This window comes from Lepidochelys olivacea (assembly GCF_965140295.1).
Source record: "Lepidochelys olivacea isolate rLepOli2 genome assembly, chromosome: 6".
Classification (NCBI taxonomy): domain Eukaryota; kingdom Metazoa; phylum Chordata; order Testudines; family Cheloniidae; genus Lepidochelys; species Lepidochelys olivacea.
This window is the reverse complement of record NC_140416.1, coordinates 69,334,866-69,362,009: the sequence shown is the minus strand read 5'-3', so window position 1 is coordinate 69,362,009 and position 27,144 is coordinate 69,334,866. Positions and strand designations below refer to the sequence as shown.

At 45.4% G+C, this 27,144-nt stretch overlaps 1 protein-coding gene across 5 annotated transcripts in view; it reads right to left on the bottom strand.

Moving 5' to 3' along the window:
- Window positions 1–633: 633 nt before the first annotated feature.
- Window positions 634–27,144, bottom strand: part of CCDC9B (coiled-coil domain containing 9B) — a 152,571-nt gene continuing 126,060 nt past the window's right edge. For all 5 annotated transcript variants that reach the window (XM_084630649.1, XM_084630651.1, XM_084630647.1 and 2 more), the window contains 3 exons: window positions 21,365–21,422; window positions 20,223–21,031; window positions 634–5,025 (listed from right to left, as the gene is read on the bottom strand). In XM_084630649.1, coding sequence (XP_084486775.1) covers window positions 20,225–21,031; window positions 21,365–21,422 — 865 coding nt within the window. In that variant the 3' untranslated portion in view covers window positions 634–5,025; window positions 20,223–20,224. The remainder of the gene's footprint in view (window positions 5,026–20,222; window positions 21,032–21,364; window positions 21,423–27,144) is intronic.

Genomic DNA, 27,144 nt, shown 5'->3' with positions numbered 1-27,144 from the left:
CACTCACCTGAGAGGTGGCAGACCCTAGTTCAAATCCGTTCTTCCCCTCAGGTGGAGCGGGGACACTCAAATGGGGTGTCTCCCACATTGCTGGGGGTAGCCTAAGCAGTGGGCTAAAAGTTACGAGCTGTGGTGGTTGCTGCGCCTCACTTATAGGGGCCAGATTTAGTGGGTAAAGTTTGGACATGCTTAGTGGATTGGGTCCTGCAGGTGAGTTAGGCACATACTGCAGTTGGGGGCAGCAGAGTGGAGGTCAGGGTTGTGAATCCCAGTAGGGCCTGATTCTGGGATTTAGGTGCCAAAAGTGTCAGGCACCTGAATCCTCTTGTGAATCTAACCTCACCTGCTTGTTACAGTAACCTGGTGTAACAGCTGTAGAAATCCCTATTTGAAGTCAATGATGGGTTTGTATGCAGCAACTGCGTGAGGGGAGTTCTCTCCATAGGTGAATTGTTTAAACCATCATTGTTGTGCAGAGTCTGTTAAAGAAGACTATTGGCAGTTTTTTAAACAGTACAGTATTTCCATACTCAACACTAGCTCCGTGCCTGCGATTAGCTGTACGTAGGTCCCCTACTGTATAACTAAATAAAACACTGTTAGTGCTTACATTTTGTACTTTCAGTGAAAAACATTTTTATATTTAAAGGCATTTTAGGTTCAGGCTCATAAACCACTTGCAGCCAACTTGTCCAGGGCAGAGAACTGGTGTGGAAAATCAGTAATGCTCCTTTTTACTATGAAATAACTTCTCCTTTTAAATAATACTCAGCATGTGTCTGGGGCATTGTTCTCACTAATCTGTGCAGTATCCCTCTGAAATTGGGTATTAACGTAGTCATAGCTGGGGCTACTGAGCTTGAGCTGCTGTCTAGCATTCTCATTTGCTTCCCCTGAACTTACAGACCCACAGGGGTTTATAGAATGACCGCCTGACCATTCCAGGTGAGCTGTGTAGGGGGGTGTCTTTCTCTGTGGGCTGTTTCACCATTGCCACCCCTAGTTTTCTTTGTCAGCAGATCTCGGAGGCAAGACTTCAGTACGTCAAAGCCTGAGAGATCGTTTTCAGTACTGGTTTTAACTGCAGTGCTTAGCTCACCAGGCTGGTGCTGAATCTTTCAAACTGTGGAAGTAACTATCCATAAACAAGCTGTTCTCTTGGTAGCAAGACTGTACTCCATCTGAAAGGGTCCCTGCTGTTTTCCCTCTAACTGGAAGTCCCAAAGTACACTGTGAAAGAATCACAGGGCTGTCAGCCAGTGTTGAGAGAAAACAAATACCTCTGTAAGCAGATGACTTAGAACAGTGGTTCCCGAACTTTAACAGACCCTGAACCCCTTTCACTAAATTATCAAATCTCATGAACCACCTCCTAAAAATGAATATTTCTAGGGATTTAAGTTTAAATTTCCTCCGCACTCTGTCGGGCTCCTGCTGCTGGACTCCGTTGACTGCCCTGGTCAACTGAGCTCCGGCTGCAGGTCCTGCTGACTGCCAGGGCTCGGGCTGCCAGCCCCACTCTCCCTGGGGCTTGAGCTGCTAGCCCTGCGCAGAGCGCTGGGATTCAGGTGGCTGGCTCCCCCGCTCACGGGGGCAGGGCTCGGGCTGCCAGCCGCAACTGCCCTGCCCCGCTCTCCCTGGGGCTCGGGCTGTCTGCCTTGCAACCGGGTCCCACCTGCTGCCTCCAATGCCCAGGGTCCCGTGGCTGCCATTAGTGAAATTTTTCTGGTGAACCCCCTGTAACATTCTGCGAACTACCAGGGGTTTGCAAACCCCAGTTTGGGAACCACTGCCTTAGAGTGACTGACTGCTCTTCGCTGGCTTCTATAATATTTTTGTTACTATTCTTGCAAGCAGAAATGAATGGCCTTTGTCATCAGCATGAAGAGATCCAACCTCGGTTTACTAAGTAGGTATTAGGCTATGTAATCCCTGCAAACTTCCCATGAGCTCGGTTAGCCAAGTCAGAGCACAGAGGAGTGTGGTGGCTCATATATTTCCTTAAAATAATATGTAAGTTTTTTGTTTTTAAATAGTCTTGACTTGCAAGGCCAGGTACAGGATAGAACTTGTGGACATGGGCCAAATTCTTAATAGTGATTCACAGTGAGGTTGATGAGTCTGTTAAATGAGCTGGTGTTAACATTCCTACCAAGAGTAGGATGGACTTGGGAAGACTAATGTGGAGGGCAAGAAATAAAATTCCTACCCAACTCCGCTGCTGCTCTTGGTAGAGAAGCCAAAGGTTACGACTCCCTTTCAAAGACCTTTCCAGCCATCCTCAAGAGAGAGAAATGGTAACAAATTGGAACTTTGTCTTTTCCTCCTTACAACTTTTATTTAACAAAAATAATCCTTACACTTCAATTTTTCAATCACCTCCACCTTCCCCTATATATATAACCCTTGTACAGAAGAAATAAATAGTCATGATTCTCCAACAATTGGAACAAACTGGTTTTAGACAGAATGAACATCCTGTACTTAATTAAGGAAACTTAATGTTAATAGCATGGACCATCGGACAGTACGTTCCATGAAGCCCATTATCATGTTCCTCCGTATGCACTACTTATTACATGCTAAATTATGTGAGCTTGGGGGAAAGAAAGGAAGAGGGTGAATTAAACAGCAGTTTTTCCTGATGCTGAATTTAGCCTAGCACAAGATGCTAAGTGTACCACAATTGAAAGTGAACTCCTCTCTTTAGCTGTAGAAGTGGGGTCAGGAAGCAGTGAAACTTTTGCATACTACCCCACCCATGGTGCCTTAATTCTGACTTGGAGAAACAAGCTCCAGGAAGAAGGGAATATTTTGGTTGTGAACCTTCTGGGAATTGGACTGAGATTACCATCTCCTTTTTACATAGGCTACCAAGCTATATACTGCTAATTATTTTAAAATTCTAATCTGGTTCAAAGTGAGGTCAGGGTGCTAGATATAAATGAGTTTATAACCAATTACTGGTCCCCTGATCCAGCTGCTCCTCCAACCCAGTATCTCATGGGATGTGGAAATTCACCCTTTAATGAGCTAGAAGAACTTCCAGGAATTGAAGCAGTTTTATAACCCACTTTATCTGTAACTTTAGCTCTAAACTGCAGGAAAATTGTTTCTAATAAAACATGATTATAGCATGCGATCTTCTGCTCCTTCTCTTGCTAACAGCCTCAGGATGGGTCAGTGAACTATCACAAATTTGGCACACAGAAGAGATTGCCTAACTCTGTCTTCTTGAGTGAAAGCCAGCTGAATGCATTGGCTCTGAATTTCGGGGAAAACCAGAACATCTCTCTGTGAAAATATTAGTTTATTAAAACAGCATTCCAGTGCACTCATGCCAATCTCATCAGTAAAGCAGTCTGTCATTTGGGTTAGCAACACTTCTTGCGGGGAAACCAAATAAATCTCCATGCACACATCCACACACACATTCACATCTCCCTTCAATGGAAAGGATGAAACTGCTTCACATCTCAGGGCCAGGTTTGAAAATGAGGACAGTCCCCCTTCTCTGTAAGTCATCAGCCTGAAAGTATGTAATGTAATCTCTCAAGCCCACTTCCCATCTTTTCTTTAATTGGATGACATTTTTGAGCCAGGCCCTTAATGTAAATTAGAATGTTTCTGTTGAAATCAATGAAGCTATTCTGATTTACCCTAGTAGAGGATTAGTCAACTTCTTATGAAAGGTGTCTTGTCTTAAGGCTAAAACAAAAGAACCTAATGTGGCAGATTCCTGGAAAGTCACTACTGTATCTTCTTATGCAAGCAGAAGGCTTTGGAAGGTTAAGAGAACAGAGGGCGTTGTTCGGAAAGTGAAAGGATCTCAGAGGAAACCTGGATGTTCAACCCTAACTAGCCCAGAAGTCTTTACACAAATGTCCTCACATGTGCTAGCAAATTCTTGGTGGGTTAGGTAGACAAGGAGGATTACCATGTTTGAATGCCCCTCCTAACCCTGCCTGGTGCATGTGATTTTAGGTGCCATTAGCTCACTTGACCAAGTAGGTACCAGTTGCTACTGGGTCTTAAGAAGCAGACCTGGCACTTTGCCAGCATCCCTTCAAATGGCATTCATATCCATTCAATCCAGTATCTTACTCAGGAAAGCCTAATCTCCACAGAGTTAACGTGCTGCCTGCCACTTGTGCCTGCTAAATCCAAAAGGAGGAAATGGTGACCTCCTTAATAACACAGTGGCACCAATGAGTCATTCTGAGCCTTTCAAAATTATCCATGAACCACAGTGTAACTCCTTAACACTCTACCTCCTCAATGCCCCATTGTCTACCAGATGACAGTACGACAGTATGTTCTTGCATCCTTGCCAACTCTTCAGCCATTTTGAGGCTCTAGTATAATCCACCTTACCCAACACCCTTCAATTTCTCAGCCACCTACAAAACTACACTTGAACACCACCCCATAAAACCTATCTCTTCCATCACCCTTTCTCATGAGGAGACAGGAACCCCCTCCCTACTACCTTCTAATCTGGCAGTTGCCCATATTAACTACAAAGCTACAAGATAAGCACTCCCCATAAACCCTTAAACACTTCTATCATGCTTTCCTGGAGGGTGCAGTATCATGTCAGTCCTTAAGCAGAAGGGGGGCGCTGAAAACCAAACCTCAGTTTTAAATAGAATTGGTTATTAAATAAAATAAAGTGCATACAGTATATAAGTCATGGCTTGCCACACACTCACAATGTAAGAAAAACAAATACAAAATAAAAGTGACAGTGTTTCATCTTCTCTTCCCTCTGGCAACTTGAGTTGTAGATTTCTCTGTCATTTGGCACAGAGACAGGTACTGAGAGGTGATGCCAAAATTGTGAACAGTCAGTTTCAGGGAGGTGAATGGCTACTGACCAGTGAGATCTAGTTTGTGGTGAATGTTGATACTGGATGATGAAAGGTGAAGGCCTGGTGCCCAAAGTTGATTTCATACAAGCTCTGAGAGTGAGGAGAAGATTGTGCTCAGCTTCCTTTCTCATCAACCACCCCTTAGCACTTTGTCCTGGAAAATCAAAACAAAAAAAGCCAAAATTATCAGCCTGCAGAGAACTGCTGAGCAGCAAATTAAAGTATCTACCTAGTGCTAATGTGATCTTCCTGCATAGATAGGATGTCCACAGGATTCCAGCATAATTAGGCTGGGAAGGATTAGAGTTTATTGGGAAATGTCCGGAAATGTCAATTTCACTGTACATACACAAACCAATGAAAAAATATTTCCATCAATAATAAAAATTTACAAATAGGCAAAGTATGAAAAATGCTGCTTGAGAACTTATTAGAGTCTGATTTAAAGATGTTTGCTTTGTATATTTTGGCATTTGATGTTGACAATTTGTGTTTTAATGGTTATAAAGTTTTAACTTTTTGAATCTGTTTACTATCATTAAATAGTTATTGTCTGACCTCTGCATAATTTCCCACAACTGTGAAAACTGAAATAGAAAAAAATAGAAAAGATGCTTATAAATAAATGTCAAAAAAATTATGTGTCAAAATTATATATATATAAAAATATGTAATCCTGTCAAGCCTAAGCCTCATCTACCTGGAGGCTTAGCTTCTAGATCTAATGGCAGCAGCAGACACCAGGGGGATAAATGTGGTGTAAATATCTAGGTAAAACAAAGAGACTGAATCCTCCTTTTTCCGATAAGAATACTCTACCTTTCTGTCTTGATCAGCAAGAGCTAAATATCTTCACTACAGGGACTATGTCTTTGTATGTACTTGTACAGCACCTAGTACAATGGGGATTGGGGCATCTGGGCACTACTGTAATATAAATAGTAAATAATAATAAAAAATTCAATCCCATGAGGTTCATGTGGTTTGGTGTTGAAGCAACAAGTGTAGATGAGGAGGGGTATATCAGCTATTTTCTTTACTGAACTTAGAATTGTGTTTCCCATGTGCTAGACCCCTTGGCCTGTAGCAGCCTCCAGACCTAGATACATTGATTTTAACGAGGAAAGACAATTTTTCTTTTCCTTCGCTGGCTTCTCCAGTGCCCATCAGAGTTACTGAATTAGCATTTTCAGACATCTATGTTTAAATCCATGGACCTGCATTTTTCTGACGCAGATTTCAACATCCAATGTGCACAGGAAAGAGTGGGGATGACAGAAGGAGGGATATAAAAGGAGACAGGCATGTGAACTCCCATAAAAGGAGAGAAATAGTAACCTTTGGACAAAAAAAGGAAAGACACTGAGAAGCATTTAAGAACATAGTAATGCACATTGGATAAGAGGCTACACATTAGTGATTTGTAATGATACCTTAGATACTGAAATAAACAGTTACTAAATCTAATCAGAATTTTCAAAACAGTTCTTGCAAACACTTGTCACTGTTCCCGTATCTACATTCAGTGAGTTGTGTTGGTCTCTCTCTCTCTTTCTCACAATGGGGATGTCACTTTAAATGATGCAGCAGTGTGCTTCCCAGCAGGGGCCAGACATAAGGGTGGAAAACTTGGATCCTATTGGAAAGGGTTGGAAATTGGAGATTTTCATAGTTGTGTTTGTGATACTGTAAGTTCTAGCTCTCTCTTTCTTTTGACAATTTTTAGTAATTTAATAGATGATTGTATCCAGTTAGCCAGTTACAAACAAACAAAACCCAGCCATTTTGAAAGCCCCTTGATTTCCAGTGCTTTCAAGTAGGATCTGAATTCTCTCTTCTGTTCTGTAGCATCAGCCTTTCAAAATGGCCACGTTCCTACCATTTGTTAACTATTCTTTTTTACTAAAACACTGACTTTTTAAAAGTTATTTATTCAGCTTTGTAATTCAACATAGTAATTAGTAGAGACATGCAAATCTGCTGTTATCCGCGGATATCCACGGACCATGTTTGCAGATCGGATGCACAGACAAATTTTGTATTTGCGCAGGGCTCTAGTGATTAGGGTGAAATGATGGAGTGATTAAAATCACTCAGTTTCCCCATCTGTAAAATGGGGAACATGTTATTGGCTTCCTTTGTAAAGTGCTTTGAGATATAGGGATAAAAAGCACTACATAAGAGTTGGGCATTATTACATTACAGTGCATCTTATCTTGCTTGCATAACCCAACACCTGGCTGGTAGATGCAGCAGGTCCTGTATTGGCAGAACATGCTCCCGACAGGTTCTCTCTTTGCATGAGCAGAGGCTCAGGAAGGAGATATGGCTGTGAGCTGTCTCTTTCTTTTTTCTAGGGATGCAAGTGTCAGAGGTGCTAAATATGACAAATTTGTGTGCATCAGCCTCAGGTGAGTCTTGGTATTGGATTATATTTGGATTTATGGCTGTGTATAGCACTCATGCACTTCAGATTTTCCAACCCGTTTGGTTTTGTGTTGAGAGTCACTGAGGCTTTTGGTCGTGGGAGACTTTGACAGCCATGCCAATAAGAGATTGACTCAGGACCTCATGGTTGACTACAATAAAAATTCTAATGCTATCATAGGTAGTTTCTGACTAAGCACACAAAGGTACCTGCCTTCTTTTGAACTGGCACTGAAAATAGACAATGTGGTGATATTACCCTTGTCACAGATAGGCCATTACCTCCTTTGGGCTGAGATCAGGGCGTATCCTTTATTTGATCAGGTTAGAGGACTTATTTTATTGACACATCCTTGGCGATAGTTGGACCCACAAGGTTCCTGAATCCCTAGGTGAAAATTCTGTTCTGACAGTGAACCACTCAGCTGATTGGTTTTGTGAAACATCATATAGTAAAACTCAGAAGTAATGTCTAAGAAGTGTAAGTTGGATACTCAGATTTCCTCCCTTAGATATACCCATTTTAACAGTAGGTAAAAGTGTCTAAGGTAGTGTAACTTACACACCAAGGAGTCAGAAGACAGTGTAAGTTAATGTATGATAGTGGCTTTTTATACCTTCTGGCTCCTTGGCATCTAAATCACACTTATCCATCAGTAAGTAGATCTAAGGATGCCAAAGAGGGTGTAAGGTGGTCCAGTTTACATATCCTTATCATCTGAATGTAACCCTATGTCTGTCACTAATAATTCAGTAGCTCCTAGATGTTTCTTCTCTATACTCTGCCTTCATAAGTTATCATGATGTATCAAAGAAGCAATAGGGCAGATTTTCAAAAGTGCTGAAGATATGTAGGAGCACAAGTCCCACTGAAAGACCTGTGTTCCTAAATCTCTTAAGCACTTTTGAAAACCTTCTCTTAAATGGCTTGTCTAGCTCTGTATTTGATTGCTGCACTACCTAATTCTGTTGGAGTACTAAATCCTCCTACTCTGCTGTGCAGCACACTGTGCAGAGTATGTTTCTGGAATCTGCAGTACTCCATAATACACTGCATGCGAGTGCAGGTGAATTCAAAACTTGGGTGGCATTATCAGGGCCCAGCCCTGAAGCCAGCATTACAGCAGGCAGGGAGGAGAGCCTCATGCAGGTTGTCTGGAACATGGGTAGATGGCAAGGGCTACAAAGCCCAGGAGAGTTCTGCAATGGGCACTGCTCAAGCCAGTTACTTAGGCACCCCCAATTTATCACACCTCTGAAGGCTGATGGCAGTTGGTCTCCTTTATTTCCTATGGGTCCACAGAAAACAGAAGCCCTCTCTCTGCTAATGTTTCTCTGAATTTATTTAGAAGAAGTGTCAGTTTCTGCATACATTGCTTGAGGCTGTAACTTTTAGCATTGATTTGCATCAGAAAAGTGACCACCTATGTCCTTTTCAATCCTGCAGCATACAGGGCTTTGGCTGCACAGCTCCCGTTTACGTCAATGAGAGCTGCGAGGTCAGAGCCCTGTAGCTGCTTTGGAAACTCACCCCCAGCTGCATTTACTCTAAAAGGCTAAGCTTAATTTTCTCAAGAGAATTGAAGGAAAGTTTCTGTGAGCGTTTTTTGCATCATTTATTTCTCGGGGACTTTTCAGGGGATTCCAGGCCTGCACTTTGGGTAAATATTTATTTCTTGTTCCTTGATGCAGAGGACGAAAGGGCGCTCTGTACAGCCTCTCCCCCTGAGCCGGGGGTATGGTTTGAAGGTGGGGGACATTCTTTGTACTATGCAGGAAATTAAACAGACATTAACAGCTGACATTGTGAGATCCCAGTGGCTAGCCTTGTGCCTGAAGGTGAGTGCTGCATGGAGCTGGTGTTCTGTCAGGATGTACAGATTGTTTATGCTATGGGAAGTTGTATGTTGGTGTTAAAGTTAATGCCACTCCAACAAAGGGTGTGTTAAGGGACAGATGGAAACCCCCTCCAGAGTATCTAGTGTCACTCATACTGCTAATGTCTAAAGGATGGTGGGTGGAATGGGGCCTCCATTCAATGGCCTAGAGTTTTTCCGAAAGAAGTTTATCCTTCAGGGAATCTTCCTTGGAGTTTTAGATCCCCGATGATCTCATTTATGCCAACTCTGCATTCTTCCTCTGGCCTAAGCTCCACACAACAGCCACCATCCTTCTGCTGAATGGGACCAGCTGGGGCTCCTTTCAGAGTCATCCATCAGTGTCATTCCTTTAGCCATGGAAGGGGTCACTGAGAGCTCAAAGGACTAGTTCTGGGTGGGAACCAGATTTTCTATTTTGCTGGGTATTCAGTGAGTTTAACATTTTTTCCATTCCAAAATGGAAAGAAACAGAACATATGAAATTAAATTCTGAAGAAGAGTTCACTTTGTGTCAATTGGAATGTTTCATTTCAATGCAGTCAAAATATTATGTTCTGATTTTGACTTTTAAAAATTTTTATATCAGATTATATTAAAAACATTGAAATGAAAAGTCATTTCGAAGTAGAAAATCAAAATGTTCCATTCTGAAGAGGTTGAACTGTTCTATTTTGACCTGATTGGAATGCTCCATTCCACTTTTTTTCCTAAATGAAATTCTGTCAAAATATATGTTTTACTTTTGATGAATCGGCATTCTGACAGAAAAGATATTCCACTGGAAAATTTCTGACCAAGTCTAAGCAGGACCTTGCCTCTTCAACTTCTGAGCACAATACCTCTGCAGTGTTCCCAGTCAGAGGGGTGAGAGACTGGTAACAAAAAGAATTTGAGTCTGCAGTATAGCAGTTTAGAGAATTATCATTAGTCCACAGGATTACGCCCTACACAGATTGCCCTCTTTAATGAAGATCATACCCCATACAGCCTTCCCTGTTACACTGGTTACCTTCCCACTTCACTCCTCCTCTTCTGCTACATTCTAGGATCCCCCCCACCCCTTGCTCATACCCCCTTTAATATCCTGAGTATTGCAGCACTCAAAACTTCTGACAGTTTTTCTAATAGCACATTCCTTTTCCAGTGTTGCCTTATGCTTATAATCTAGTCCCCTTCAGCGCAGTATTCAAACCCATGTGTGACTCTGGGTGCATTATCAAATGAACCTGACTAAACTCCCTAGTGCCAGCACCTGTGTTTCCTGGGGCTAAACACTGATGTAGAACATAATAGAAGCTTCCTGCTGGGCCATGTTGGAGTCACCGAGACTGTCTGACTGCCTTCCCAAGGAGACAAGTTACTTGTATAATTGCAGCCCATTTAGCCCATTATAGGAATAAAATCTTTAGTGTTAAAAAGTACTCACTCTATTGCTGTTGATATACCAGACGGTGAAAAACACCCCATCTCCCTGTGATAAAGGGATAATCTTGTAATTGTGTTGGCCTGATGTAGGATCAATAAAATTATGTATTGATCTCAGCAAGTCAATGTAAACATAAACTGTTCAAAACTATTCACAAGGCACCAGCCTTCAGCCCATGGAAGGCGTTAGGGCTGCTAATTCTTCAAATAGTAAGAGGAAGCAAATAATCAAGGCAGTTTTGGCATCAGGATTTATGGTCTACAAACTGGAGAAATAACTGGATGTCACAGGATATATAGACCACAGCCACTCAGGGGTTGACAGTTAGCTTAGCTATCTCCTCAGCTGCTGCTAATTGCTGGCTCAGTAACAACTGGGGCATTAGAAGTCTGCAGATGAGTGGAGGGGGCAGCTGCCCCAGAGACTACCATGAGGAGAGTCTTTCAATAGCAGACTGGTAGGAAGCCTCCAAGGACTTCCAGAGAAAGAGATTCAGTGAGGGTGAGTCTAGGAAAAGGGCTGCTAGAGAGGCAAGGGAGAAGTTGTAGGGAAGCAGCCAGGGATTGGGACAAACCAGTTCCAGCTGCTTCACACCGGGTCCCTGGGCTGGAACCCAGAAGAGTTGGTGGGTGGGCCTGGGCTTGTTGCCTTTTTGCTAGGGTCATAGGAATCCTGGTCTAATGGACCCTCTATTGCCCTGGAAAGAGAGAGGCTCTTAACAACCTGGCTGGAGTCCTAAGAAGCAACAGCAGCTATCTCACACAGAGACAAAGGACTGTTGGGGGGAACTGAGGCAGAGTTACCACAACACCATGTGTGGCCATGAGAAAGCAGTGGCTGGTAAAGGTGCCCCTGGATGCTGGACCTTTATTTTTACATCCTAATAAATGAATAGGAAATGCCACTCTTTGTTTGATGTAACAGCTGAGGTGATTTATCACTCTTTTGGTTGCTTGAACAATTCTCTGATCCTGGCTCTTGCAGAAACCCATGTCTGAGAGGTAATGCTTGATCTTTTAGTAGAGTCATAGTGAGAGAGGCAAATTCACTAATAATCCACACCTGGCTTGTTTTGTTATAGGTTACGTAGTGGTTTTTTTTTTTTTGGGTGGGAGGGTGTTGGGGGAGAAAAAGGGGGAGTGGGGGGTTGCCTTTCTCTGAACTAGCTACTGCTAGAGGCAGGATACCAGCCTTTCCAGGACAAGCTCTGAGTCAATAGGGCAGATTCTTTGGCCTAAATTTTCATAATCAGCTATTGAGTTCTGGTGCCCTACCAGAGACAACCTTAAAGAGGGCTGATTGTTTTTCAGAGGGTGGCTCCTTAGCACTTTCAGAAAATCAGTCTCCTTTAAAGGTGTGTCAAACTGAGCATCCAGAATCGCTAGTCAGTCTTGAAAATCTTGGTCCATGCTCCTGTGTAAAAGCAGCCACATTATCTTGGTGTCTCTGTTCAATAGCATTTTAAACATCACTGACCAAGGTACCAATGATATGAAGTCCCTAGAAGGGAGGGAAGTCACAGAAACTGAGGGTTTTATTGCTGAGTACCCATGGTAATAACATTTTGTAATTGCCTGTGTATGTGACATGATAAAATGCAAAAATCCTTGGGGTTTTTGCATTTGGTTACAAATTGGAAATGGGCCCACTTCTGCAGGAAATTTGGATGAGGCGTGTGATTGTTGGAGCAAAAGCAGGCCCATTTTCCAACAAAAAAATGGGTCTGTTTTCAAGCAAAACTGGGCCAGCTATGAGCAAAACCTGAGAGTTTGTTCACTGCACAAGGCTTTCTACTGAAAACATGCAAAATGTCTCTCCCCTCTCCCCCCCTCCCCCCCGGCAAAAATAATCCTGTTGTGCCACCTGCTAATCAGTGAAAGCCCGGAGCATGGTGCTTGTGTGAAACAACAGAACTTTGCCCAGACTCCGGTGGAAATAAAATGGACTTTTGCAGAGCTTTGTGTAATGTGGTCTAGCAAATAATTTCTGTGCAGGCCCCGGGAAAACTGTGACTGGGGGGAGCAGTGAAAGTACAGCAACCAGCCCATGATTGTTCTAGGGATGCCAGCCAGGGCTGTCGTTCCTCTGCACACCATGTTGATATATTTCAGAGTAACAGCCGTGTTAGTCTGTATTTGCAAAAAGAAAAGGAGTACTTGTGGCACCTTAGAGACTAACCAATTTATTTGAGCATAAGCTTTCGTGAGCTACAGCTCACTTCATCGGATGCATACCGTGGAAACTGCAGCAGACTTTATATACACACAGAGAATATGAAACAATACCTCCTCCCACCCCACTGTCCTGCTGGTAATAGCTTATCTAAAGTGATCATCAGGTTGGGCCATTTCCAGCACAAATCCAGGTTTTCTCACCCTCCACCCCCCCGCACAAATTCACTCTCCTGCTGGTGATAGCCCATCCAAAGTGACAACTCTTTACACAATGTGCATGATAATCAAGGTGGGCCATTTCCTGCACAAATCCAGGTTTTCTCACACCCCCTCCACCCCCATACACACACAAACTCTCTCTCCTGCTGGTAATAGCTCATCCAAACTGACCACTCTCCAAGAAAACCTGGATTTGTGCTGGAAATGGCCCAACCTGATGATCACTTTAGATAAGCTATTACCAGCAGGACAGTGGGGTGGGAGGAGGTATTGTTTCATATTCTCTGTGTGTATATAAAGTCTGCTGCAGTTTCCACGGTATGCATCCGATGAAGTGAGCTGTAGCTCACGAAAGCTCATGCTCAAATAAATTGGTTAGTCTCTAAGGTGCCACAAGTACTCCTTTTCATGTTGATATAGGGACTTCAAAGCAACAGGAGGCATAGACCCGAAACCACCTTGCTCCAAATGCATTGATGGCTGACCATTTGCGTTAAGACTTGTTTTTAAACTCCTAGCAGCATCTGTAGCATGATACGCAGAGAAGCAATTCTGATTCTGCTGAGTTAGATGGTAGAAATACATACTGGCTGGTTCGTTACATCTCTCTCCCTGCAAGATTTGTTACTCGTGATTCAGAGCTGGGGAACAGAGTTAAAGGCAGAACGCTCTCTTTCTCTGGCTTCTGTGCTTTCCCCACCCTAAATAAACCATGGCAAAACATTACGCTGCCTGAAAATGGGATATCTATCACTGACAGGGGAACTACATTCATGGATGCTGGGGCAAAGACAGAGCGATGTGTGCTGAGTCTTACTGGTGACATGTGACTAGTCTGAGGTGTCACAATCACAGGTCTCCTACTAAGTTGCTAAAAAAGTACAGTCAAATAATTGTCAATTACAAGCAATCAAAAATCATGTTGTTAGTTAAACACTGTTTTAATTTAAAAGATAAAAACAAATAACCGGTGCTAAGGAACATTGGGATTTCCATACTGGCTCAGACCTGTGCCCCCTCCAGTCAGGCTTCCTGTCTCTGACTGCACCCAGTGCTGGATGCTCTGGGATAGGGAGAAGAAACTCCATACTGGACAACTATTGAAAAATTTGCAAAGAGGAGAAGTTTCTTCATGACTCTGCAGTGAGTTAGTGATAGGCTCATGCCTTGAAATGTGAGGGGTTTTGCTCCTGATTTTAAGACATTGTATTTCCATCTTGTCAGAGGTGACTGCGGGTGTTCCTGTTATGCATATAAATGTCTGATCCTTTTCTGAGCCCTACTTGGCTCTTGCCATCGAGAGTTCCAGAGCTAATTATGTACTGCATAAAAATGTCTCTTTACCCCTTTTAAATATGCAGGGTGAAATCCTGGCCCTCCTGAAGTCTGTGGCAGGTTTGCGATTGACTTCAGTGTAGCCAGGATTTCATCTGTTGCCTTTTGAAAGTCCCCTTGTTCTCTCTACTATCCAGGCTCTTCATTCCTAGTACTGGGCATTCCCTCTACTCTGCAGTTGAGGAGGTGGGACTAGACCTCTCAGTCACCAAACAGGGGGTTTAATTCCTGATGAGGAAAACCAGCCCCGTTCTTCCTGCCCACTGAAGTTGCACAGTTTCCACACCTGCTACTTCCTCCTCCTTCCTTCCAGAGCACAGGAAAAGCCTATTTAAAACCCATGTGCTGGCTGTCCACAGAGCTGTTGAGATCTATCCAGTGAGAATTCAAGCATGTAGAAAGTCAAATGCTCAGCTTGTTCTGCATCATTCAGCAGGAATTGGTTAAAATATTGTGTTTTAAAGAAGCAAAAGAGACAAAAGATTAAACTCCTGCAGGACAAATAAACTCATCCAACTAAGACTAGATTGACCTCTCAGGCTGAGAAATTGTCTGGGTCCTATAAGGAAGTGCGCAATGTCCCACTTACACGTCAGCCAGTCACTACAAGCTAGGTGAATGGACCCTGGTGGAGTCGGCGTTTGGGAGGAGAGAACTGCGTGCTGTGAAACCCCAACAAACCATTTAACAAAATGGCCTTCCAAAATATAAACAGTTATGTAAGGCCAACCCCTTGAGGTATCACTGATGTTCAAGTCCCAATAGTAGAAATGGCAAGCCTGGATGAGAGAAAGATATATTGTAACTTGACACATGATCTCTCTTCTTAGTGTGTCCAAGCTCACCATTCCAATCTGCCAATTAATTAGATTTATAGAGTTCAATGACAAATTGTCTTTATACTTGTCAGGTGGCTCTGATTCAGAGGAAGTGAGTTTAGTATTCTCGATTAAAATCACACCTCTGATTTGTATAATGGCAATATGTTGTTTTCAATGTTATTTTCTGTCACATTCATTGTCATCCAAATGTTTTGCCTGCTTTTCTGGCTGCATTGAAGAGAGATTTTTATACAGCTACATGCAATGATACTTGGGTTTTTTTCCTGAATGGTTACAGTTAGTTTAGAACCTAGCAATGGGTAGTTGTACTTCAAATTGTTACTTCAAATGTGCATTACCTTGAATTTGTCAACACTGCATGTCTCCTGCCATTGTGCTGCCCAGTTTCCTATCTTTGTTAGGCTCTTCTGAAATTACTTAGTCTGCCTAAGCCTTGAATAACCAAAATAACTTTGTGTCATGTACAAATATTGCCACATCACTACGTTTGCATGAGCTCTAGCTCATGAAAGCTTATGCTCAAATAAATTTGTTAGTCTCTAAGGTGCCACAAGTACTCCTTTTCTTTTTGCGAATACAGACTAACACGGCTGCTACTCTGAAACCATAAGCATATTATGTATATCAAACAATACTTTTCTTATGTCCCAGTTCAGCAAAGCATGTAAGTATGTGATTAAATATTTGCATAAAGTCCCAATGACTTCCCATTGACTTCAGTGGGACTTAATGAGGTGCTTAACTTTAAACATGTGCTTAAGTACTTTGCAGAGGAGGGATGGCATCAAGGATGTGTTTAAGTGAATCTATTGCTAACCAGTTGCCTTGAAAAAAATAGCTATTTCCCACTCTTTGTTTCTTCTTTGCCAGTGTCTAATCCATGAATGTACTTTTTCTCACCCCATGGCAACTTAGTTTCCTTAATAACCTCTTGTGTGGGACTTTGTGCAAGGTTTCTGAAAGGCTAAATGAAGTATGTTAGCTGCTTCCCCTTTATCTACTAAGCCATGCTGGTTTATGTTTCTTATGTCATGTACATTTAGATGTTGTCTATTTTTAATGATTTGTGTCAACCAATTTGCCTTTCATATGGATTCATGGATTCCAAAGCCAGAAGGGACCATTGTGATCATCTACTCTGACTTTGTGTATAACACAGACTGCAGAACTAAATATTTCTTTTGAACTAGCGCATATCTGTTTAAAAAAGTTGCTTTGATCCACTGGACCGTGCAGCCCCCCCCCACCCCCCCGGAGCGCTGCTTTACCACATTATATCCGAATTCGTGTTATATCGGGTCTCGTTATATCAGGATAGAGGTGTACTTCTGTCTGCTAGCCCATTATCAAATATTTGTTCCCCATGTAGGTCCTCAGAGGCTGACCAATTCACCCCTTAACCTTCTCTTTGTCAAGCTAAATAGATTGAGCAACTTGTGTCTATGACTATAAGTAAGGCTATGTTTTTGTCATGGATATTTTTAGTAAAAGTGATGGACAGGTCACAGGCAATAATGAAAAATTACTGGAAGTATGTGACCTGTCCTTGACTTTTACTAAAAATACCCATGACAAAATGGGGGTAGCCTGGGCAGCCTGGCGCTCCAGGGTCCCCCCCACACTGCAGCTGGGAGCTGCTGGGGGTCTCCCCTGCCGCCTGCAGCAGCCAGGAGCTCCAGGGCTCCCTCTTGCTGCCCAGGGCATCAAAGATCCAAGTGTCGGGGGTTTCTCTTGCCATCCGCAGCGGTCAGGAGCTTGGTGGATCCCCCCTGCCACCTGCGGTGCATGGGAGCAGGGATTCCCCCTGCTACTGGGTCCTCCTGCTGCCCACCACTGTGGGGAACGGCATGCGTCCCCCCTGCCTCCTGGGGCAGCAGTAAGCAGCGTGGATTCCCCCCGCCAGCGGGTCCCCCCTGCCACCTGAGGTGGCAGGGACCAGTGCAGGTTGCCCCTGCTGCCTGCAGCAGCCATGAGCAACGAGGATTCCCCCTGCTGCCTGCAGTTGGGAGTGGCTGATTCCCCCCCTGCCATCCCTGGTGGCCAGGAGCAGCGGGGGAGCTGCAGGGGTCCCTCCTGCCACCTTTGGTGGCCAGGAGCTTTGGGGCTCCCCCACAGCTCCCTGCCTCCGCAGTTGGCAGGGGACCCTGCAGCTCCCAGCCAGTGCTGTCTGAAGTCACGGAGGTCTTTGGAAGTCACAGATTCCTAAATCACAGCCTTAACTATAAGGCATGTTTTCCAATCCTTTGATCATTCTTGTGGCCCTTCTCTCAGCCCTCTCCAATTTATTGACATCCATCTTAAACTGTGGACACAAGAACTGGACATAATATTCAAGCAGTGGTTGCCTAACTTCAATAAGTTTCAATTACAATTACTGTGTAATTCCCAGGACCCCCTGCCTGGAAGTGGGGGACTTGAAGTGGGGGTCTCCCACATGCCAGGTGAATACCCTAACCAATAGGCTAAAACAGGGGTGGGCAAACTTTTTGGCCTGAGGGCCACATCTGGGAATAGAAATTGTATCATGGGCCAGGAATGCTCACAAAATTGGGGTTGGGGTGTGGGAGGGGGTGAGGGCTTTGGTTGGGGGTGCAGGCTTCGGGGTGAGGCCAGAAATCAGGAGTTCAGGGTTTGGGAGGGGCCTCTGGGCTGGGGCAGGGGGTTGGGATGCGGGAAGAGATGCAGGCTCCTTCTGGGGGTATGGGCTCCGTGGTGGTGCTGGGAATGAGGGGTTGGGGTTCAGCAGTATGTCCCTTCTCTGGCTCCTATGCGGAGGCGTGGCCAGATGGCTCTGCACACTGCCCCGTCTGCGGGCACCGCCCCTGCAGCTCCCATTGGAGCACGGGAGGGAGCCATTGGAGTGTGTAGGAGCCAGAGTGGGGCCATGCCTTGGCTTCCGGGAGCTGCATGGAGTGGCCTCCGACCCTGTGCCCCAGCTGGAACAAGGCAAGCCCCAGATCCTGCACCCCAGTGGGAGCTTGCAGGCCAGATCTGGCCCATGGGCCGTAGTTTGCCCACCCCTGGGCTAAAAGTTATAAGGTAAGTCCTCTTCCTCCCCCCCCTAGAGGTTTTGTGTGGCATTAGGCACCCTCTAAGCATGACTACCGATCAAGCCCTAATGTGACTTAGGTGGCCCCAGTTCATGAAGCACAAGTAGAGATAGGCACCTCCCTGAAGTCTGGAGTTAGGTGCAGAATGCTAAGAGCGGGATGGGACTTGGTATGCACCCCCGTCATCCACAGGCCCCAACTTTTGTTGGTGCTGGTGGGTGCTCGTAGCCGCCCCTCTCAACTCCGCCCCTCCCTGCCCCATTGGATCCCTCCCCAAATTCCCACCCCGGCCCCGCCTCCTCCCCCAAGTGTGCTGCATTCCCCATCCTCCCTCCCAGGCTTGCCGTGCGAAACAGCTGGGAGGGAGGGGGGAGAAGTAGGACCCAGTGGTGTGCTCAGGGGAGGAGCGGAGGCAGAGGTGAGCTAGGGTCGGGGGGAGACGGGGGGGGGGAGCTACCGGTGGGTGCAGAGCACCCACCAATTTTTTCCCATGGGTGCTCCAGCCCCGGAGCACCCACGGAGTCGGCGCTTATGCCCTCATCTGCATCTTCTGTTGGCTAGCTTAGGCGTCCCCCTGCCTAGCATGCTGGCTTTGTAGGTCTCACTGTAAGGCATCTATCTCCCCCCAGGCATTATATAGGGAGCCTAAGTGCTTAACTCAAGCTTTGTGGGTCACACTGTTGTTCAAAAAAACAACAACGAGGAGTCCTTGTGGCACCTTAGAGACTAACAAATGTGTTTGGGCATAAGCTTTCGTGGGATATAACCCACTTCATCAGATGCATTCCAGTGACTTTCCAGACACATAAAAGTTGGGTGTTGTGGATGGGGCTTTAGGATCAGGCCCTATTTTATCAGTTTGTTCTAGCACCTTTTCTGTTGACACACCAATCTATGATAATGCCTTATCCTTATTATCTGAAAAGAGCAGATCTCCCCTGACGGCCTCAGTGGTGAACACTGATGCAAAGAAATCATTTTGCTTCTATGCAATGTCCTTATCTTCTCTATCTGCTCACTTCACTCCCTGGTAGTCCTGGGGACCCACCAAATCTCTCACAGGCTTCCTGCTTCTGAGCTACTGAAGGAATTTCTTCTTATTTTGTTTTATGTCTTTAGCCATTTGCTCTTCAAATTCCCTCTAAGCCCTTCCTCCTAATTTCCATCTTGTTTTTGCCTGCCATAGTTTTATATTCTTTTCTACTGTCGTCACTTGGGTGGGATTTCAATTTTTTTGGGAAGATGCATAGTTGGCTTGAATAATATCTTGAGCTTTGCAATTTAACCAGAGTGGATTTTTTCTGCCTTCTGCTTTGATTAAAAGGTCTCTGGAGAAGACCTTTATGTTTGTAAAGTGCCATATACATTAGTGTTGCCAAATAAATAATTATATTACCCTTTTGTTTGCATTTCATGCACTGGGGAGAGAATCACGTGATCCTCATGATCCTCTAGCCTGACGTTCAAACTATTGCAGATGAGAGGGGCCTATAATATGAAGAAAGATGTTGTTGGAATGGCACTCAATAGGCCACTAATTATTCTACCTGTGATCGATGCACAGTCCAAAGGAAAGGTCCATGCAACAGGTTGCTACTTCTTCCTGGAATTTCAGAGACTATCTGAAACAAGTATCCAATTTCAAAGTCTGAGCCCCCTGGATTGTTGAGTACTACATGTCAGCAGCAGGAAACAACCATGGGGAAGCCTTCTAAGGTTTCTCTCTTTACTATATTCCAGAGGAAGGTAATTGTGATGTGGAGATTTAGATTTTCACAGTTGATTCATGTAATTTGGAACCATGGGGATGGGACAAGTTGGGTGCAGTTACTGTCTGCTCAGTGTTAAAATTCATGAGCATATTTGGGCAAATATTTAGTAAATTGCCCTGCTGACCCCAAAAAAGCTGAGCTGTGGACCTGTCTCACGTCTACGCTCAATTAAGTGCACCTGGGATTATTAAAATACCTCCAAGTGAGCTATGGACCATGCACTCACCTTCAATCTCTTGCAATCCAGTGTATTCTCCTTGAGTTCTGACTGTCCCCACTGTTCTTGTAACTGCACTTCTCAGGGTGGTCACCTTTCTTGTTCTGTGCTTTTGCCCCATCCTGCTGAGAGACCCCAATCTTGTCTGAGATGTCTTTCCTTGGAGATGCAGGATCCCCTCTATGTTCAAGGCATGTGGCTACCTCACCTCCTTTTATTGTGACGTTTTGCCCCTCAGAACCAGTGTATTGGGTCACCTCATCCACTCTCCTCAGTGACAGTCCTTTGGCTCCATCACATCTACCACGTGCTGCCTCTTCCAGCTTTCCGCTGAGGCTTTCTGAAGAGTCCTCAATGGGCTCTCTTTCTGACAGAGCATTTTTCTCTAAGCCATTTCCCAGGGGTGTTGACATGCTTCCCTTTCTGCCAGGGCCAGCAGCTTGCATAGTGCTTGTAGTGATGCTTTGGGAAGTGCTGCTGTTCGTGCAGCTGCCCTGCTGGGAGAGATTGGTCGTGCTAGGCTTCCCAGTGTTAGCTTCCAGAATTCCTTCCTGACTTAGCTTGGATTCTGGCTCGGAGTCACCCACACTGGACGCTGCCATTTCCTTGCTGAGGCACTTCCCTGCCCGCTGTTTCTCCCTCTGATTGTCCTGTGCAGGCAGAACCTTCCCACCTCTCTCCCCTTGTGATGAGAAGAAACCAGGGTCTTGGGGCCTTTGCTGCTCCATGTTCTCTTCCTGGTCTGCTGTGCAATTCTGTTCTGTCACCTCCCTGCCCGCTGAAACTTTGCTCTTCAGCGTATCAGCACTGGTGGATCTCTGGAATGAGAAAAGAGAGAACAAGAACCATTTAGTTCAGTTTATTTAAAATATCAATATGCAATTATATCGTACTTTTCCTCTGAAGACATACGTTTCCCAAAGCTAAATAAGTATTATCCTGATTTTCAGAGCGGGAAATTGAACCATAGAGAAGTCTAAGGACTTATCCTAGGTCAAAGGGTGGGAGGGTCTTTGACTGAGTCAGATGTACATCCCAGGTCTCCTGTCTCTCAAGTCTGTGCTCTAACCAATAGATCCCAAATTACCTGAGATTGCAAGTTTTTATTCAGGACTAACTACAAGAATTGAGCAGATTTTCTTTAAACTCACCTGATTATCAGGGTCATCCTTTAGAAAGGGCATGTCTTCACCTTCCTTTGCATCCCATCTGTCAAAATAAAACACAGAACTTGGGCTGTCAGCTCTTCAAGTGACAAAGCACCTCTTCCATCCTGAGGCATAGACAAGAATCCCTACAGAGGCAATAAGTGGACAAAGGGGAACTGCTGGGTGATACAAAGTGCTCCTAAGCCAGGGAATAAGACTCACAAACTGGAAGCTGAATGAACTTAGCTCTATGGCAGGGCAGAGCAGAGCAATAGCCACTCATCCAGTGGATTTGTTTACTAAATAAAATGCCACAAAGTATAACTTTACAGTGCTTCCTGGTTACCTTTGCTGAGTCAATACGGGAGGTCTTTCAGAACCTTTCTAGGGGATTGAGATGCTGACTTCCTTCTGTTGGATGGCTCACCTCTAGATTCATAGCACAGGAGACAACTGACTCACAAGACTTTGCTACCAAGGAAATAGTAGGGGTGGGCCGTGACTATCTACAGTACCTGTCGATCTTTAGTCCTCATAATTCCTGATCACACACCAAGTATGTGTTACCTGACCAGGCAGCTCTTCAACCTACTGCTCGCACACACAAGTGGTTTTTTTTTTTTGTTATGGCAAGGGAAGGAGGAGGACAGTCCTCCCCTTCCTTTCTATCATGGAGGCCCCACCACACGCACACACTCTACACACTTACTGTCTGTGTTCCCCCTCCGAAACGCTTCTTGCTGTACTGGTGCTTTGGCACGCTTGGACAAAGATCCAAGGCCCAGTAGGTCTTGGAGTTTATTATGCTGATTGGTGCACAAACTTTTTCCTGCCTTAACATTCCTACCTGCCACCCAACCAGTCCCTCCGTCTTGATAAGACTATGTAGATACTCCATCAGGTGTGATCCCAGTCCTCCCAGGAGGCATTGCACCATCCTATGGCACCTAGTCTATCATGGCTCCTTACCCTGCTTCTACTCCTTCAACAGCAATGGTTCAAATCGCTAATTTGGATTTGTGTGATGGGGCATACAGGCCCCACACTGGCAAGGAGAAGGTTAATTGAGGGCCTTTGGACCAAATTGACCCCATCCTGCTCACATACAACAGATGTCAGAAGGCGAGAGGGGAACCTGAGGCTAGCCAGGAAGGAGAGCGGAGCTCTGCTTCTTCCTCAGTGAGGGAAGCCTGGTTTCAGCCAGGAGTGGACAAGCCTCCCCCAGTGGTGGGATCACTGGGCCCAAGGAGACTGACAAAAAGCACTAGCTGCATGAAGACAGGCCCTGAGTGGGCAGGTGGGGTCCTGACTGAAGATTCATTGGATGACCTTGTTTTGAGCTTGTAGCATTCCTTTATTTTTGGACTTTAATACCCCTGAAGCCTGGGACTCAAGTGTGTCTTAGCCAGGGGACTAAAGCACCATTGCACTGGACTTGTGAGAGATGGCAACCAACCGAGACTCCATTACAGGGTGAGTAGTGCACTGTTGGGCGACAAGAGGGCACCATGGAGGTGAACCTTGTCACAACCTGCAAATCTTATGTCCAGCTGGCCTGAGGAACAGAACACTGCATTTGGGACTCAGACTCTCATTCCATCCAAACACCGCATCCCCACCCCAGATATACTAGGTAACTCAGAGGTCTAGTCCAGGCCACTAGGCCATACCCTTGAGAATAACTAGTAGGAAAGGAAGATGTGACTGGTCATCTGGCAAGGATGCAGACTGGCTATGGTACAAATCACTGTGGGAAAGCATCTTGATAAAGCAGATGATGATGAATGGTGCGATGGTGAAATACTGATTTGGGGGGTGGGGAACCTGCCATCTTCTGAAGTCACTAGCCCTTCTAGCAATTTTTCTTCTAAATATGCTCAGATTCACCTGACTTGCTCCCATACTTGCTTTTATATTGATGACCCGTACAAAGCACTTCTCCTGACAAGGTGGAACTCTTCTGAGGCCCTAAATCTAAACATTCTAATCTAATGAAATCATACAGTCCAGTTTCTAGTACAGACACCTGTCATTAGACTAGGCTAATCACATTACCAGTTGTTTCTTCTGATGTCTGCCACTGTTTCCTCTTAACTGTACTAGTACTGATAGGGCCCATAAGTTTAAGAACTCTGCCAGCTACTACATATATGCAAGGAGAAGGTGAAGCCTGGATTACTCAGGGCTAGACCAACTAATAAGGAGATATGCTTATGAAATAAGTGACATTGACCTCTAGCATTCAAAAATAGGTAACATTAGTGAGTGGTGAAAAGTCTAATTCTGTATTTCTAGAGAGCAAGTACGTACCCCCTTAATGAATCATTTCAGACTAGACTGGGTGATGCCCTACATATATATCAGAGGGAATTTATAGAGTAATTATCCTGCATCAGTTGGAGATGGACTAGAAGACCTACCATGTGGCCTTGGCTTTTATTTTCTAAGGTTTTCTGCTAGAGCGTAGCACAGCTTGGTATTTGGATAGTCTAGGCTTTCGATAACTGCAGACATTAGTAATTATTGCTGGAATTATTTGTTAATTTAGTTTCAATTTTTAATAGAAATGCAGGGTCTGCTGCCCCCTCCCCCATTTAGAAAAAAGAGGGGAAGTATGTACACTGGCTTCATTCATCCCTGATGAATTAGTGGGGGAAGCGAAAGTGGATGGGAATCTGGGAGGCAGTGACCATGAGTTGGTTGAGTTCAGGATCCTGACGCAGGGAAGAAAGGTAAGCAGCAGGATAAGGACCCTGGACTTCAGGAAAGCAGACTTCGACTCCCTCAGGGAACGGATGGCCAGGATCCCCTGGGGGACTAACTTGAAGGGGAAAGGAGTCCAGGAGAGCTGGCTGTATTTCAAGGAATCCCTGTTGAGGTTACAGGGACAAACCATCCCGATGAGTCGAAAGAATAGTAAATATGGCAGGCGACCAGCTTGGCTTAATGGTGAAATCCTAGCGGATCTTAAACATAAAAAAGAAGCTTACAAGAAGTGGAAGGTTGGACATATGACCAGGGAAGAGTATAAAAATATTGCTCGGGCATGTAGGAATGTTATCAGGAGGGCCAAATCGCACCTGGAGCTGCAGCTAGCCAGAGATGTCAAGAGTAACAAGAAGGGTTTCTTCAGGTATGTTGGCAACAAGAAGAAAGCCAAGGAATGTGTGGGCCCCTTACTGAATGAGGGAGGCAACCTAGTGACAGAGGATGTGGAAAAAGCTAATGTACTCAATGCTTTTTTTGCCTCTGTTTTCACTAACAAGGTCAGCTCTCAGACTGCTGCGCTGGGCATCACAAAATGCGGAAGAGATGGCCAGCCCTCTGTGGAGATAGAGGCGGTTAGGGACTATTTAGAAAAGCTGGACGTGCACAAGTCCATGGGGGAGTTGCATCCGAGAGTGCTGAAGGAATTGGCGGCTGTGATTGCAGAGCCACTGGCCATTATCTTTGAAAACTCGTGGCGAACCGGGGAAGTCCCGGATGACTGGAAAAAGGCTAATGTAGTGCCAATCTTTAAAAAAGGGAAGAAGGAAGATCCTGGGAACTACAGGCCAGTCAGCCTCACCTCAGTCCCTGGAAAAATCATGGAGCAGGTCCTCAAAGAATCAATCCTGAAGCACTTGCATGAGAGGAAAGTGATCAGGAACAGCCAGCATGGATTCACCAAGGGAAGGTCATGCCTGACTAATCTAATCGCCTTTTATGATGAGATTACTGGTTCTGTGGATGAAGGGAAAGCAGTGGATGTATTGTTTCTTGACTTTAGCAAAGCTTTTGACACGGTCTCCCATAGTATTCTTGTCACCAAGTTAAGGAAGTATGGGCTGGATGAATGCACTATAAGGTGGGTAGAAAGCTGGCTAGATTGTCGGGCTCAACGGGTAGTGATCAATGGCTCCATGTCTAGTTGGCAGCCGGTATCAAGTGGAGTGCCCCAAGGGTCGGTCCTGGGGCCGGTTTTATTCAATATCTTCATAAATGATCTGGAGGATGGTGTGGATTGCACTCTCAGCAAATTTGCGGATGATACTAAACTGGGAGGAGTGGTAGATACGCTGGAGGGGAGGGATAGGATACAGAAGGACCTAGACCAATTGGAAGATTGGGCCAAAAGGAATCTGATGAGGTTCAATAAGGATAAGTGCAGGGTCCTGCACTTAGGACGGAAGAACCCAATGCACAGCTACAGACTAGGGACCGAATGGCTAGGCAGCAGTTCTGCAGAAAAGGACCAAGGGGTGACAGTGGACGAGAAGCTGGATATGAGTCAGCAGTGTGCCCTTGTTGCCAAGAAGGCCAATGGCATTTTGGGATGTATAAGTAGGGGCATAGCGAGCAGATCGAGGGACGTGATCGTTCCCCTCTATTCGACATTGGTGAGGCCTCATCTGGAGTACTGTGTCCAGTTTTGGGCCCCACACTTCAAGAAGGATGTGGATAAATTGGAGAGAGTCCAGCGAAGGGCAACAAAAATGATTAGGGGACTGGAACACATGAGTTATGAGGAGAGGCTGAGGGAGCTGGGATTGTTTAGCCTGCAGAAGAGAAGAATGAGGGGGGATTTGATAGCTGCTTTCAACTACCTGAAAGGGGGTTCCAAAGAGGATGGCTCTAGACTGTTCTCAATGGTAGCAGATGACAGAATGAGGAGTAATGGTCTCAAGTTGCAGTGGGGGAGGTTTAGATTGGATATTAGGAAAAACTTTTTCACTAAGAGGGTGGTGAAACACTGGAATGCGTTACCTAGGGAGGTGGTAGAATCTCCTTCCTTAGAGGTTTTTAAGGTCAGGCTTGACAAAGCCCTGGCTGGGATGATTTAACTGGGAATTGGTCCTGCTTTGAGCAGGGGGTTGGACTAGATGACCTTCTGGGGTCCCTTCCAACCCTGATATTCTATGATTCTATGATTCTATGATGTAACTCTACTGGGGTCAATAAAGCCTCTAGCTGCTTGGTCTCTCTTGAAAAATTTGGGCCAAACTACGAAAACCTAAAAGGCATTTTTTGAGGACAGGCAGAGTCCCAAATTTTCAAAAGTGTGTGTGCACAATTATAGTGACTGTGTGTGCAGTCATGATAATTGTGTGAACAAATAATGCTCAGGGACCCTGACCCTACAGTTAAACTAAAGCCACTTTACAGTATTCTGGCAGTGTGAAGCAGTGGCAAAGCCAGCATGGGATATTTGGGTGGGCCCTGACTTTGGATGGGCTGGCAATTATGGGGGAGGGGGGCAGCTGGAGGGCAGGAGGGATGTGGGCCCGCCTCCCCCACCCCCTGCAGTTGGCCTTGCAGGGGGCGATGGATGGACCCTCTGGTCAGAGGCTCCCCGAGGCCCCGCATGTGCACCCAGCTCTGGGAGGAGATGCTGCTCTCCTGCGCTCCTGGATCCCTTCCAGATCCCACCGCCCCACACCGGGCCTGGCTCCCCTGGGCAGTGGGTCTGTCTTTTTTGAAGATCTCCTCTACGACTGCCTGTTTGCTCGCCCTCCTCCCAGTTGCGGATTTGGTGGGAGTGTGGGGGCTTGCTCCACTTTGCCCACCTGCCTGGCGCCCTATCTTGGGAATGGGATCTGGACATAAGGGCTTGCACCACTCCGCCCGCCCGGTTCTCCAGCTGGGGCGTGGGGTCGGGGCAACCCCACTCCCCGGCGGCACTGGAACACGGTTAATAGTGGGGGTGCTGAAAGCCAGCCCTCTTTCCCCTTCCCCCTCAGAGCTGGGGCTGGGAGCAGGGCTGTGTCTCCAGGAGGGGGGACCTGGACAGGGGTAAAGGGGCC